The 15,409-nt window shown below is 33.0% G+C and overlaps 2 protein-coding genes across 4 annotated transcripts in view; one reads left to right on the top strand and one right to left on the bottom strand.

Moving 5' to 3' along the window:
* Positions 1-577: 577 nt before the first annotated feature.
* Positions 578-8,555, bottom strand: LOC101737436 (TAR DNA-binding protein 43). Its single transcript, XM_004924766.5, has one exon. It carries the CDS (start codon positions 8,181-8,183, stop codon positions 6,948-6,950), a length of 1,236 nt encoding a protein of 411 aa, XP_004924823.1. The 5' UTR covers positions 8,184-8,555; the 3' UTR covers positions 578-6,947.
* A 2,399-nt stretch (positions 8,556-10,954) lies between these two features.
* Positions 10,955-15,409, top strand: part of LOC101746324 (telomerase-binding protein EST1A) — a 31,078-nt gene continuing 26,623 nt past the window's right edge. The window contains exons 1-6 of one of the 3 annotated variants that reach the window (XM_038013204.2): positions 10,955-11,082; positions 11,202-12,310; positions 12,499-12,635; positions 13,208-13,362; positions 13,822-14,091; positions 15,253-15,376. In XM_038013204.2, coding sequence (XP_037869132.1) covers positions 11,251-12,310; positions 12,499-12,635; positions 13,208-13,362; positions 13,822-14,091; positions 15,253-15,376 — 1,746 coding nt within the window. In that variant the 5' untranslated portion in view covers positions 10,955-11,082; positions 11,202-11,250. Of the gene's footprint in view, positions 12,311-12,498; positions 12,636-13,207; positions 13,363-13,821; positions 14,092-15,252; positions 15,377-15,409 lie in introns of all 3 variants that reach the window. The other 2 variants (XM_021347060.3, XM_038013205.2) reach the window with 2 other exon arrangements.

Consider the following 15,409-nt stretch of genomic DNA (forward strand, 5'->3'; position numbering starts at 1 on the left):
AAACATGGTGGAGGTGTCTTCAATTGTTTAATTGTTTATTCACAATAATTTTGTTTTCTTTTTTTTTAATAAATAAATAAATATTTACTAACAATCACGCCATGTTAACTGGTCCCGTGATAAGTTCGTAAAGAACTTGTGTTACAGGTACCAGATAACGGATATAAATGTAAGATTTTTATTATACACATACATATACTTAATAGACATCCATAGCCCTGGAAAAGACATTTATATTTACTATACAAATATCTTCCCTTGGCGGGATTCGAACCCGCGACCCCCCTGTGTAGTGACCATATCACTTACCACTACACCAGACGGCCGTTAAATATTTGACTATTCAACCTCTATATAAATGAAATAACCGTATATCATCTATTTTGGGCTCCGGTAACCTCTTTACACCAAAAGGGGTGTGTGCTAGTTCACCCAACTACGCGGTAAAAAAAAATACTTTTTGAAAAATATATCACTTTGTTGAAAATACACGCATATTAAACAAATATGTAATTACTTTAGCATCTCGATTTTGGATTTAAAATTAAATCTAGAAACAACAAAAAAAAAAACAACATGCAACGCTAAATAAATTTTATTTCATGTCCATAATTATTTTTCACACTCAAACCATAATTTAAAGTACAGCTTAGCATTATTATATATTATTTTATTATCTCTGAGGAAAAACACAACTTAAAAGTAGATAAACAACGAGGGTGCTTCCTGGTAAAAAGACCTCAACATTATCCATACAATGACCACTTCAATCGTAGTAATAGCTACAAATATCTATTTCCAATAGAAAATACGGCAGAAATATAAATTTTTTTCTTTCAGCGACCACACGAACAAAATAAAAATAAATTATTTATTATGCCGGCTGCTCTGCCTCACCAGGGTACTTGACTCCTAGACTTATTTCTATGTTAGTAGTGTTGGTACTATTACAATAGTCTATAAGTATTTATTTTGTATTGTTTAACTAGTCTATATAGTTTAGGATACAGTGTTCGAACTAGAGAAATAATTTGGCGTCCGTTAAGTAAATCAAGTCGATCTCCTAAGTTCATAAAATATTAAGTTTTTACTGGAGACGTCATTTATTTAAAAGGCCTCTATGTATTTTTTTAATTAATATTGAGCTTACGGTTAAATTATCATTTCCAAAATTTTGAATAATTACTTTACAGTTTTCATAACCAATAGAATTGCGGTCAGATTCTTTTTAAATGTAATTATTTAATGTAAAAAAGGAGCACTAATTATTTCTCTAGCGGCTATCGGCTTTTTTTATTACTATTGTTACTGTCAGTCGGTTCGTAGGTTATTTTGCCCAAACAAGGTAATTTAAATCTGTGGTGTCCCGTGAATTTGACAAAGCATTTTATTGCGATTTTAATTAGATAAAATCGATTGATCAAGAAGCTAACCATTCCGCACACCATAAAACAGAAATATAGCTTCGGTAGTTTTCCAATTACAGAGCATAATGCGACTCAGTGACGCACAATACCGAATTATGCTGAAGCTTAATTGGAACGTGAATTAGTTTTCTAATGCATCAGCAGAGTGCGCTAAGTTAGCACAGTTTTAATTAACATTGATTATTTCTAAGAAACTACGACGAAACGAAAGCCTTACAATTTTTTTCAACATTAAATAATATTACTAACGATAATATAAACAAAATTTCAATCAATGCCAACTTAAAGAAAAAACACTTGTCAATTTTCTGTTACTGAGTCGGTATCGATTGCGAGTATCACGCGAGATTTTGAGAGTGCTCGATTGTGCGAAGCGTTGCTGTAGTTGGAACATTCAACGTTGAGCATTATGTCGCATAATGCGCTCTTTTGCTGTAATTGGAAAACTACCTTTATGTGCTGAACGATTTAAACTTTCAACATAAAAACACTTTATTAGGCACTTTACTAAAATAGTTAAAAAAACCACTGGGACCTCATTTCATAACATTTACATTGTACACAGCATATCATCAGATAACATACGCATTATTATTCACATTACAAAACAAATAATTTAAAATTTTCTTACTTTATTTTTACACATTATGATTCTTGAAAGAACCATAACGCAAAGCACCTTGTTAACCTATATGAGGTTGGTTGCAATCTAATTTATAGAAGTTTGTGTGAAAATTTCGGTAATCGGCATTTTTCTTCAACTAAACGAGACTTTCATGATGACTAAGATGAAAAGTTCATTAAATGAACAATTTATTGTTGTATTTTCGATAAACTGAATGGCAATTAGAATTTCAATCCAATTTCATAATTTTAAGTGTTAAGAGACATATATAATTCGCATTTCATTATTTTTTTGTTTGAATTTTTAAACCAAAATTGTTCTGTACATAAACAATAAAAATCAGTTTTAAATATAAATTAAACAAAAGAGGTTTTAGAGGAATTCAGAGGAGAAGGGTTTAGAAGAGGTCGACCGAAGAAGACATGGATGGAGTGTTGAGCTGATGGCTGATAGAAGAGATTGGCAGATTGGCAGTTGATTCTTAACTGTGTTACCTACATTACGTGCTAAAAACTGTAAATAGTAAAATAAAATTGTCGATCATTTTCGGTTGTACCGTATTAGTAATCCTTAACGTGATGGTGTCGTTTTCGAGAACGTTTTCAATACAGCTTGTAGTCTTGTAACTTATATTTGAATAATACGAGTGGCTTTGATAGTAGATTACAGGATAAGTCTTATAGTGGACGATAATGTTGATAACACATGTCCAAAGTAAATAAAGTGAATAATGTCACAAAGCAAATCCAGTGTCAAACGATCGCACCCGAAGTTGAAACCCGTTAATTTGATAAGCTAAGCATAAATACCTGTTTTAGTAAGTTCAAATTTAGTGAAGGCAGACATTGGACGCCATGAGACGGTTGAATTTGTTGAACAATAGTGCCATCATCTCAGGGATCCATCTCTATGTTCGAATTTTGTAATGTTAATTTACTATTTAATATGCATACTTACTATGCATAAATTTAGGTACGGCCCTGTACCGTAGCCTTTGAAATATTAAAGTACTATCATGTATGTTTATACTAAATTCAGTAGCCTGAAAGTTGATAAATCGGATAATAATCGTTTTATGTATCGTCGATTTTACACATAAAATAAAATATATCATAAAAAAGAATATTTTTTTGTTATTAAAATTTAATGCGATACTATAACTCAACACCCATAACTTTGTATTATTCTTTACAAATAAAAAACAACACTCATATAATTAAAACCGATTAACAAATGGTTGATATATGAAATTAAATAATATAAACATAAAATTAATAAATAAATAATTATATACCGCAGGTAACAGTAAGCCGCGCGCAGCTTTTCCGATCACCACTGCACTTTGACACACTAACGCGCTTTATAATAATTATTTTTAATTCAAGCAAAAAAGAAAAGTAGCAATGTACATATTATTATTACACGTACACATATGTAATTGAAGTGTTAAATAATTTAATGTTTATTTAAGGCATTATTTTTGAAAGCTGTGCTTTTGTCGACTGCCGTAGCAATAACCGCCAAGGCGTGACGGTGAAATTAGCAAATAATCTACTACTATTATATTCCAAAAGGGAACAATACCAAGAGATTTTAATTGTGAATATTTTTTGTTGAAAATCAAATATAAAATTACAAGTGTGCATGTGTGTTGGTTTTCATTTTTAATTATTATTTTTAATTTAATAAACTATAGTAGGCAGGTACGTAACCTAAATGACTTTATATAATAATATATAATTTTCGGTCGTATTGTAGGTATGTACTTCTACCCTCCATCCATAGTATTGTAGTACGTAGCTAGTACGTAGCAAGTATAAAAATTAAAAACAAAAATTGCGAGATTTACTCTCTAGTTTAGGATGTAAAATTACGTTTGTAAGACAGAATTCCAAAATTTGATGTTTTTAAAATTTATAATAGTTATAGCGAGGAAATTTAAACATACAATTTTTATTAATTGAGTTAACAATTTTACTTGCACTTTTATAAATAGGCATGGCATATATGTGTGTGATCTTCATCATCTTTACGAAGTTTTCATCACGTTCATTCGATATAATTTGAAACTATACCTAGGATATTTGATACATACGCTTAAATAGGGTTAGATATATTTTCCCTAAGACTGTTTCGTTATTTAGACATGGGTAGTTTTTTTTTGTTTCGAACAGATATACATCTTTCAGAGTTATAAACTTAATTCACTACAGGTTTTGGTTTTTTACTTAAAAATTGAACCTACCCAATTCGTTTGAACCACTCAGTGATAATAATCTTATTTTCGTGATTTGCGAGTTTAGTAGAAGACTGTTGGTTTTTCGAGTGTTTTCTAATTGCCTTTCAGGCTAAATAGTCAATAGTTAGGTGTTGTGCCTACAGTCTTGCAAATAAATCATTTCTTTTAAATTTTACAGTCTATCGAATCCTACCTCTATATCTATATTTTCCAATTCAAATAACGATCCCATTTTACAGCTATAAAATATCTATCGTTTGCATAAAAAAATAATTTTACATACGGTACCTACCCACATCCCTGTGACGTTATATGTAAGGTGTAGTTAAGCATTAACAATCTGAGGATGCAAAGTCAAATCTTGTCATGTCAAACAGAAATGGCATTACGTTAAGAGACATGGCACAAAATATCTCACGGCGACATTAATTTTAATTTCCAAAGTGCCAAAAAGAGATTTTTTAAAAAAAAAAGAAGGGAAAACGAATTTTAGTGTACAATTTAACTCGGAATTCCCTAAATCAAAACCTGTGTCATTACTATATTTTTAGTACCTATGAAGATTATAGAATAGATCCCAAGTGACGGGAAGGAGGAGTCTAGATATGGTTATACCTAATTCGAGGTCGTAATTAAGATACCTAGAAGTGTTCCTTTTTCAACAGTTTTACGACCTAGGTTCTTCTCTGTGTTATCTAATAGTGTGACTTTACAATATTACATTGTTTATAAAGTGCCATTTGTAAGGTAGATTGTTACGTCGGTGGCTTATCTACACCTGTTATACTTATAGCATCATTGTCACATACACCAGAAGAAACACACATAACAAAAAAATAAACAACGTTATTTGATAAACAATGATAACAATTAATAAACTTTATCCTTCACTAGACAATGCACGAATATAACAGTCTGTTGTTAAAAAATAACATTACAATAACCCAAAAGCATACATTTGTAACAGTCGGATAAAAAGAGTATGTATGATACACATGTCAGTACTTCACTCAATCAATATTTATAGACCCTAAGCATTTTATTAATATGTTATGTTTTTATTTTAGGTAACTTAAAGTCATTAAAATGACCATTTATAACTGAATGTTTAATGATTTTGGTAACTTTTATAATACATCCTATTTTTTATTTTTCTTTTCAAGTTGTCACAAGTACCTTTACTTTTTTTAAATATATTAAAAAAATAACAATTATTAAACTATCTACAAACTTTTATTTTGTTTAGTTGGTTATGAGGCACAGATTTTTATCTTATTTAGCTTTATATTTTTAAAATGAATGAGTATACTATTTTTTTAAATGTATTTTTCAATATAACAACACTTGTATACTATCTAATAAACTTTCAAACAGAGTATCTATTTTTGTAATAAGGCAAATTGTTGGATTAAATTGACTGTAGCACAATATGTGATATGATATACATATATCGCTAATTTCAAAATAACATTTATCATACTATCTATCCTATATACATTTTTTTTTGCCAAAGTGTGTATATTTTATATCATTGTACATATAAATTGAATGCTAATTTTAACGAAATTTTATAGTCCACATTTTAACATATTTTCATCTCGATTGTGACTGTTCTTAAGTATGATTAGCATCAAATAGATTTAAAAATAGACATTTATTCAATTTCAACATTTTTATAGGCTTTTATATATTATAATTATGTAACAGTTTGAGTTCTTGTTATTGTCCTTGAAAATATGGGATAGAGATAAAAGTAACACCTGCATTTTCTAAAATAGGACTTGTTTATAATCAGCAATTTTTTTTTATAAATTATAATAGGATTTAGGTAATTTTGCAGTAACTTTTTCATATCCATTTGTATTTCCTAATGTAAGGTCTAGCTAGCTCTTACAAATGGTATGAGATTTCAGATTAGTGATTGCAAGTTACATTGTAATTATGATATTATCTGTACATCTATGGTACTATTAGTGTACAAAGTAAGAATGAATTCAAACAAATCCAAACTTGCTGATAAATATTATTTGTCATAGAGAACAGAATTGCCGTGTTTTAAATTAAATTGTAATTGTATAGTCATAAAGATGTGAATATTTTTCAAAACATCATTTTAATGTAAATTCTGTTCTTAGATTTATTAAGGGAAGTTACTGTTAATTTTGTACTTAGATGGTTATATTACTTTACCTACCATTATCTCATTTATGGACGGACGGCCCTAAACATGACAATGTAAAAATTACAAAAATCTACCTCAAAGTTGAGGAATCTGTTGATTACATCTCAGCTCTAATTAGTTATGTCGATATTTATTAGTATTTTTAAGTAGTAATATGAAATGACAAATAAAAGCACAACAACAATCTTAATCTAAAACATATGATACAAGTATTACATAATTTTTATACAGAAACTGCTTGTAAAGTGTTATGTTTTGTTATGGTGCATAATTTTATCTATCTAGGATAAAATTCATAAGAACAAAATTGAAAACAAGCAATTCCATAAATAAATAACATCATTAGCAAATTTTTAGGTTAACCACTTGCCACCAACAACAACCCATCTTTTACTGAAGAGAAAAACAAGTACTATTTATCTAAAAAATGTTGCTACAATCACAGAGATTATTGTGAGCTTGTCGAAATATTGATCAGACAGAGTGGCCTTGGGACTGATGTCTTTGTCCCCACTGACTAGAGGGTCCTTGTGCTGAATTACCTTGTTGCATCCAAGACAGGAAGTTTGGTGGTGCTGGAGGTGCCGATGATGCTGGACCAGCAAAGGCACCTTGTTCTGATGCACCTGAAGGGATGTTGTTGATAAGACCCCAACCAGCTGCCTGGTTAAGAGCTGCTGCTACTAAAGCTTGATTTACAGGTAGTCCTCCCATTCCTATAGGCATACTGCCACCTTGTGCTTGTCCTCCACCACCAGCTACAGCTGTTTGTCCATGTTGACCAGACATACCAAGTGCTTGCATATTAACCATATCCATGTTTCGGTTGCTCCAAGAATTATTATTAGACACATTGTGTGGATGACCTTCATCATAACTTCTACTAGGCATGGCACGTTGGTTTGTACCACTTTTGTTTTGCTTTGGAGATGCATTCGAAACATTAACAGAAACACCTTTTATTATATGGTCTTGCCCACATAGACTCTGCGCAACTTCTGGGTCAAGAAATGTTATAAAACTGAATGCCCTAAATGGTTTTGGGATGAACACATCAGTAACTTCTCCAAATTGAGAAAAATACTCTCTCAAGTCATTGGCAGATAATTCTTCAGTACAGCGGCCAACAAAAACTTTACAAGGCATAGATGGTATAGATCCTTCTTTGGAATTTGGTATCCTTACATCACACCACCTCCCATCAATCATGTGCCTTTGAGCAAGAACTCTCATTTGGGATGTATAAGATGCAAATCGAATAAAAGCGAAACCTTTAGACATTCCCGTTTTTGGGTCTCTTTTCAGCTGAGCCATTAATACTTCACCAAATTTTTCAAAATATTCTCGCACTGTCTGCTCTGTGGCTTTCCAAGGGAGTCCCAAAACTATCAGGTCCGAACATAAGGTGTCATTTCTTTTATGTCTCATAATTGTGGACTCGGAATTTTCACCAAGTTTGCGTTTATTTTCTTTAGGAAAACTACATATATACAAATAATTTCCCCATCCTTCTGGAGGAGGATATAGTCGACCATCTCTTAGTCGAATTCCCCTGATGGTTTTCGTTTCAGGGTGTCGATATTTCAATCCGCAGCAACCTGGAAACTGTGCAGACACAGTCGATAGCATCAAAGCTCCATCTTCTTCGATAGGCAGTTCTATGGGTTCTTCATTTTCGTCTTCAGCAACGGGCAAATACTCGAAAGACATTATTTATTCTTCATGAACAATATAGTTAAAATCTGATGAAAATTAACACAATAACTATACTTATTACTAGAAAATTGTATAATTTAACTTCATCTAAAATAAATAAAATTTAATTAAACGTCACCTACGGGTTACGAACCCATTGCAATTTGCAGGTTGAAAACATATGTTAACCAAAAGGTTTTGAACAATAAATTTAGAAAATATCAAAGTGATTTTCAGGGCATGGAAGTATCAATATTGAGAAGTTGGAGTATAGTAATAGACAACTTTCTAAAATTGACATTTTACATCACTCACATACTTTGTTTTTTTTTGGTCATAGCAATACAAAAATCTAGACACTGTGCGTCCTACTCGAAGATTGAAAACGAAGTGAAGAGTTGTATTTTAGATTTCACACAAAACACGATGCATTTGTATTGCAGTTGCATTGTTATTATACGCAGACTTTGTTACAACATAAGTCTGTACATGTCCTCTTTGCCTGTCCTAAGAATGATTCAATTTGAAAATAATTTTAAAAAAGGGCAAAAAATATTTTAAAAAATACGGAGGTATATAACTTCAGACTTCAGGGCAGGATTAGCAGCTTGACCTCTATTTAAATTATATTTAACGACTTAGTATTTCTTTTTGGGGGATTATATCAAAGGTAATGTATTCCACAGAGTCCGATTTTTTTTTAATTGCCCGGATAGGCAGACAAGCTTACCTGATGGTGAGTAGAGTTACCGTCGCTCATGGACGTCAACAATGCTAAGGGGAGAGCCAAGCCGCTGCCTACCATTAAATATTCTCCACAAGCTTCGTTTGAAGAAGGACATGTTATAGCGTTCATAGAGGGGAGCTCATTCCAAAGCCGGATGGTACATGGCAAAAAAGATCTCTGGAAGCGCTTTGTGGATGAACACAGTGGTTCTAGGTACTATGAACTATGAACACCACTGGTGGGCGGTGCGATGGTAAACCCGAGATGTTGGAATCATCTGAATTAATTCCTCAGAGCACTCCCCATGGAACATGCGGTACAAAATACAGAGAGAACCGAAGACCCTCCGCAGATCCAGAGGTTCAGAACGATCCGTGAAAATGGGATTTCACCTATGCGAACGGGCCAGTTCTATATGGAGTCAAATAGAAGTAGTTGGTCTGAGTGTTGGAGTTCGAAATGTCGGAGGAATTCGCATTCAAATCAGTTAGGTTAGCGCAGCATATGACACCGTAATCTCAAAGATGCCAAATCATTTAGCAAAACTAATTTTTCGCAGAATGGAACTATAAAGTGACAGAGCCTTCGATCATCAATAGTAACTCTGGCGACAATCGAGATGCATTCTGTACACGTGATTGCTAGTAAAGCTAAAATAAAAAAGGAAAGCTAAGTATCTAATGAGAGTCCAACAAACAGACACAAAAGCAGCATTAACCAATTTTAACCAACTAATTTTGAAGTACTTCTAACAAATTTTAAAAAATTATTAAAACACAAATCTACTCCGTGCGTTTACTGTTCTGTTAAACAAACGTTTGTCCATGTGTTGGCCGAGCCTTGGCCAACATTTGTAGCGGTGGCTAAAAATCGGTAATTTTGTTCAAAATTTAATATTATTTATTAGTTTAAAGTTTAAAATATAGTTTATACTTCATGTACTTACCGAAAGTAAGATACTCCAGCCGTTAAATTGCTTTTTAGGGCATTACTTTTGCAACTTTTGAATACACACTGCGGCATTGTGAGACGGGTTGACATTGGCTGTGTTTGAAGCGAACTAAACAAAATAACAGCTCACATTTCAAGTGAGCTGTTATTTGACGAGACGGATTTTCTGCACCGACCGTGTATCTAGTTACTATTGTTGATCGAAGGACAGAGCAGAAAGAGATATCGCAACTTTTTTGTATATTACGAGCGTTCAGTATAATAGTCTTATGAAATGCTGTTTTCTATGTATTGGAAGGGAGTCCAGTAGTAGTGGTAGGTAAAATATGATTATTACGATTTTCATTTTTTTTATGTGTCCTACCTATTTGCTGTTAGCCTATTGAGCTACTCCAGCTAGGCGCGGACGGGTGAGTCACAGGCTCAACCTGACAGAATTTGGTAACTCTAGCTCTAGCAAGAACAGTGCTTCGTAGTATCTATCACCGGATCGAAATCGCGACCCACGCGATTCACGCGCGGAAGATCCTGTGAGAGATTCAATGGGTTGTGTCTATGGGTTAGATCGCTCGTCGAACGGTGTTTGAGAGCCCAAAACACATACAGTCGATCCGGGGGATCCGACAAGGCATAAGATTTCTAAGCAGACTTAGAAAATAGGTTAAAATATACTTTTTTTAATTATTAATCTGGGACGTCATGCTCGTTACCTGTATTTTAATTATGAAGTTTCGTTATGTGTAAACACACCTATTGTTATTTATAGAATATCAGCCTTAGGTTTTTGTTTGTTTTCTAGTTTCAAATTAAAAGCAGTTGTTTCAAATTAACAGAGTTATATCGATTGGGTTTTATATCCTATTTAATAGCAAAAGTATAGTATGAAATAAATTCACAATACATTTTTTAAACACAGAGCTATGAGTAGGCCATTGTGGTTACTGGAATTATACCAAATTCTTTGTTATAATTTGTAAACTTGTTTAAGGTGTGAATTAGTACCACTCACATACATTGTTTCGATATTGCATACGCCATAGTTCAATGATATCAGCTTATGAATGATGGAGATTATTTAATACTTTAAGCCTAATAAATAAGTTACCATAGTAAAAAATTCAATGAGCAAATATACATCAAAGTATGTATTTACCTACCAGTCATTATTAAAGCTTTATTTGAAGACGTTTAACTTTTGAAAACAATAAATATTACTACAAAACGGTCGAAACCGAGGTATTTAAATATACAAAGACCTAGCGATAAATATCAATCTTTAAGTCAAAATAACTATAACCTCTAAATTACTTGAAAACTCTTAACTCAATAATTTTAATAAAATACATTTAATGCAGGATTATTATTTGGTTTGTATATCCGGAAAGTTTTTACAAAACCAGTGATATGGATGACGAAATTAAAGAAAATAGGAGGAATAAACCACAGCAAAAGTTTTACAAACCTGGTAGTGGGCCTCTAAGACGTTCAAGATATGGTTTGGACTGTAAAATGGATCCTAGCGACGTAAATAATAGTTCCAGAAGATACAATACGCTTTATGGCTCTCACAACTCGGTCAATGATGATTTAAGTGATGCATATAGTGAAGGATCAATGACCAATGTACGCCAAAATCACAAGAAGTCTGAACAACTGTATGCTTCTAAGCCCGATCATATTTCAGAAAACAATAAATGTCCTACAAAGTTTGATAATTCTAGTCAGTTCAATAGTAGAAGATCAAGCACTACAAACAAACAAAACACAAATACAGGGTATTCTAGAGGCTCACCGAGGCAAGACAGGTCTTACAGAGATTATCAAAGCAGAAATAGTAACAATCCTAATAGTGGTAGAAGCTTTAGACAAAATTCTGAAACTAGATCTGTATCACCAAGTGTTCATGAGCACAATATTACTGGGCGCAATTATGATCGTGACAGTAGAAGTATGGAGACATCTTCTGGCCGTCACGTTCCTGCTTCTGGAGGTAAACCACCATCTGGAAGAAGAAATTCAGCAGGGTATATGTCTGATACATCAAGACCAAAGTATATGATAAACTTAGAAAATTTACCTCCAAGATTACGAAAAAAATTTCTTGAATCATCTGGTCATCATAGTTTTGAAAATGTTGATCAAATTCGCAAGGAGCAGCAAACATCAAACTATTCTTTACAATCTCATAATAATGATCCACTTCATTACAATACAAGCACAAGTTGGTCTCAAACTTTGCCATCACGAGGTAGAGGGCGATTGAAAGATGCTGACAGTTTTGATAGAGAAAAATTTATAAATTCATACTTGAGAAATTATGAAGTACGTACTTCACGACAATCAACTCCAAGTAATTCTTACTTGAACTTGTATGAATCTCCGCAGGATCTTCAAGATTATAAAAACGAAAACCATTATATGATGACCAGTAGTATCGAAAGTCAAAATGATTTCATTAGTAATGGTAATACTATGATATTCTACTTATCATGTCTCTTAAATGATTTTGAAAAACATTTTTATTTTTCACTACAATAAATTCCTATTACCACTTTCATTCCAACACAGTTGCGTTATTTTAAGTAATTATTTGAAAATTAATACATTAAATAATGGAAATCTGATTAAAAATATTTTGCAATTTTACTTCAGCTTCACAAAATGGTACAAGCAATGCATCAGTTGATGGTTCGAATATTCATTATGAGAAGTCAAATCATGAGGAAGATAATGATTGTAACGGTCCAACTATGTCACAAGTGACAAAGCAACTAGATTTGACGAGTTTAGTAAGTATTTGTAAGCTAATTGCTAATAATTCCTACGTTTTGAATATCATATAACAGGTATTCAAATAGAATAAAATAAAGACCCACAAATTTAAAATCACAATAGGTTAAGAAATTATTCAGTTTTCACATCTTTTATCTTTTTATATAAACATCATGGTGTGAATATCTTTTTTGAGGACATGAAATATTTTGCTGCCTATGATATCAGTCACACAGTATGTGCAAAGGTGTTTTTAATAGTACCTGTAGAGTGAAACAGTTGTAACAGATCAAATTTCATATTTATGTTTGTTGATCTTGACAGCTAGAGAACTTCAGCCCTCTTGGTGTTATGTAATTTTATTTTTATTTTTTATTTGCTTAAATGGGTGGACGAGCTCACAGCCCACCTGGTGTTAAGTGGTGACTGGAGGCCATAGACATCTACAACGTAAATGCGCCACCCACCTTGAGATATAAGTTCTCAGGTATAGTTACAAATTACACACAGTTAATTGAAGCAGTGCTATCAAATTAATTCACAACATTAAAAAAAAATACTATATAGTTTAAAAAATCACTTTTTATAGGATTGGACCGAGGAGGTAGAAAAGAATATAAAATTAGATGATATTTGTGACACATCAAGTAGTTTTTCTGAACAACTGAAAAAGTCAAATATTGATGAAGTTAGAACATCGGAACCAAAAGAGTCCAAAAGAAAATCGAAGCGTAAAGACAAGAGGTATTAATTTATAACTTTACATTATAAACAAAAAAAGGGGAATATATCATGCCATTTTGGTCTCGGTCATTTTGGTAGAATAATAATAAGCTTGTTTTTGGTAGAAATATATTTTTTAGAACTACATTTGTCTTTACATTTTATATTATGTGCTTTCAGTGCATTATATAGACATGACTGCATGGTTACTACACATGGTCTGAAGATTAAATTTAATGTATGCTAGTAAATTAAAAACAATGTGCTACACAAATGCTGAAATATCAAAAGATCAAATCTTAAATCTCTAAAATTTACTATTTACAGTCATGTAGTCTTACATGAGATTCGATGAAGAGTCTCGTATAAAAAAGTTTTCAGTGTACACTGCTTCTCTAAATCGTAGTGCCAATCATGTTCATTTAGAAATATCAAATTTAACATGATCTTTTAAGGATTTTGGGTTTAATTGATTTGAAGGAGTTCCAGCAGGAGCATGCGAAATTCTGATAAGAGAGAAAGGGCTAGAAAGGACAGTACTGCCAGCATACACCATGAACTAGAACATTCCAGAAAAGACAGTAATGTGAGCATTCATCATGAAGCAGTACCGGCTTGTTTGAAGCGAAGGGAAAGAGAAAGACGAGACAGCCACAGAAGTAATCGCTCATCAAATATAGGAAATAGCAGAGATGATCTGGACCGCTGGCGTTCTTTGCGTTCTTATAGCAGAGAACAAAGTACTGAAGGGTATGTATGTATAACACAATCCATTGACCATAATTACATAATATGATAACACAAACAGATCAATAAAAAAAAAGTTTGCTTGCATAAAAAGATTTAACAACAAAGTCTAGGTGGTAATAATATGTTTCTAACAATGTTGTATATAGAATATATTTATTAGAATGTCTTGTAGTGAATAGTAAAAATACCACGACCACCCAATTATTTAATTCAACTATAAGTCATTGATACCTCAAGAATTAGATTCATTTTAAAAAACCTTTTTTATAATTTAATTTGATAACATTAAAGCTTGATGTCAATGATTACAGCATGACGTGAATTCCGTCACCCACACCGGTCACCGTCCTCCCCGTCGCTTGCGACGAAGGGCTCGACGAGCGAACTAACCCATAGACACAGCCCAATGAGTTTCTCGCCGGATCTCCTCACTGGGTCGCGTTTCCGATCCGGTGGTAGATTCTGCGAAGCACTGCTCTTGCTAGGGTCAGTGTTAGCAACTCTCCGGTTGAGCCCCGCGAGCTCACCTACAAACGTTAGGGTGAAGCTGAAATAGCCTCTCAAGGCTATGAGCATAGGTAGGGGAAAAAAAAAGCCACCCATTTTGAGAGGGTCGAAATGTCAATGGCATTGTTAAACATATGCCCCCCACCTCAAGCCGGAATGCTTCATGGCAGAAAAATCCAGTATGTTTGTACCTACCGAGGCAGATTGATAATGTGCCCAGTAAATTAAAGTTGGCGATCGCAGTATGTTGTATAATACTCGAATGCTACTATCAATTATATGTTCTATTCCTTAGTCATCTTTTTCAATACCCATGGGAAGAGATATGGTGCTATTCTAGGCCATGCGGCCATAGTGTATTGTATCCAATTATCACGCCCAATGTAGTGTCAATGTTCTTCTGTCAAAACAATATAAGGTTTTTTTCGTATATAAAATTAGTAATATTCATTTCACAATAGATCGCAGCACATGCAATATTTATGTATTTTAGGATTTATAATGTAAATAATATTTTCGAAATTGTTTTGTCGAATCAATAAATATAAAAATGAGTACATTATAGCATAAGAGATGTGTTTGCTCGTTAGCGGCGTACCCTCTTCCTACTCTGTGATTTGCAACCTCACTCAAATAGGAAAACATATTTTTTAGGAGAATAGTTTCTCAATGTAACAGCCGAGATACATCAACAAACCGCGCTACGAGTCCTAGAGATGGTGATGGATTCCGCGTACCATGTGCTGTCAGCAAGTCGGCCGCCTGGTTATCCTCTCAAGTAAGTATTACGTTAGGGCTTAATTTCAGCCAG

This window comes from Bombyx mori, chromosome 10 (genome assembly GCF_030269925.1).
Source record: "Bombyx mori chromosome 10, ASM3026992v2".
In the NCBI taxonomy this organism is placed as follows: Eukaryota; Metazoa; Arthropoda; class Insecta; order Lepidoptera; family Bombycidae; genus Bombyx; species Bombyx mori.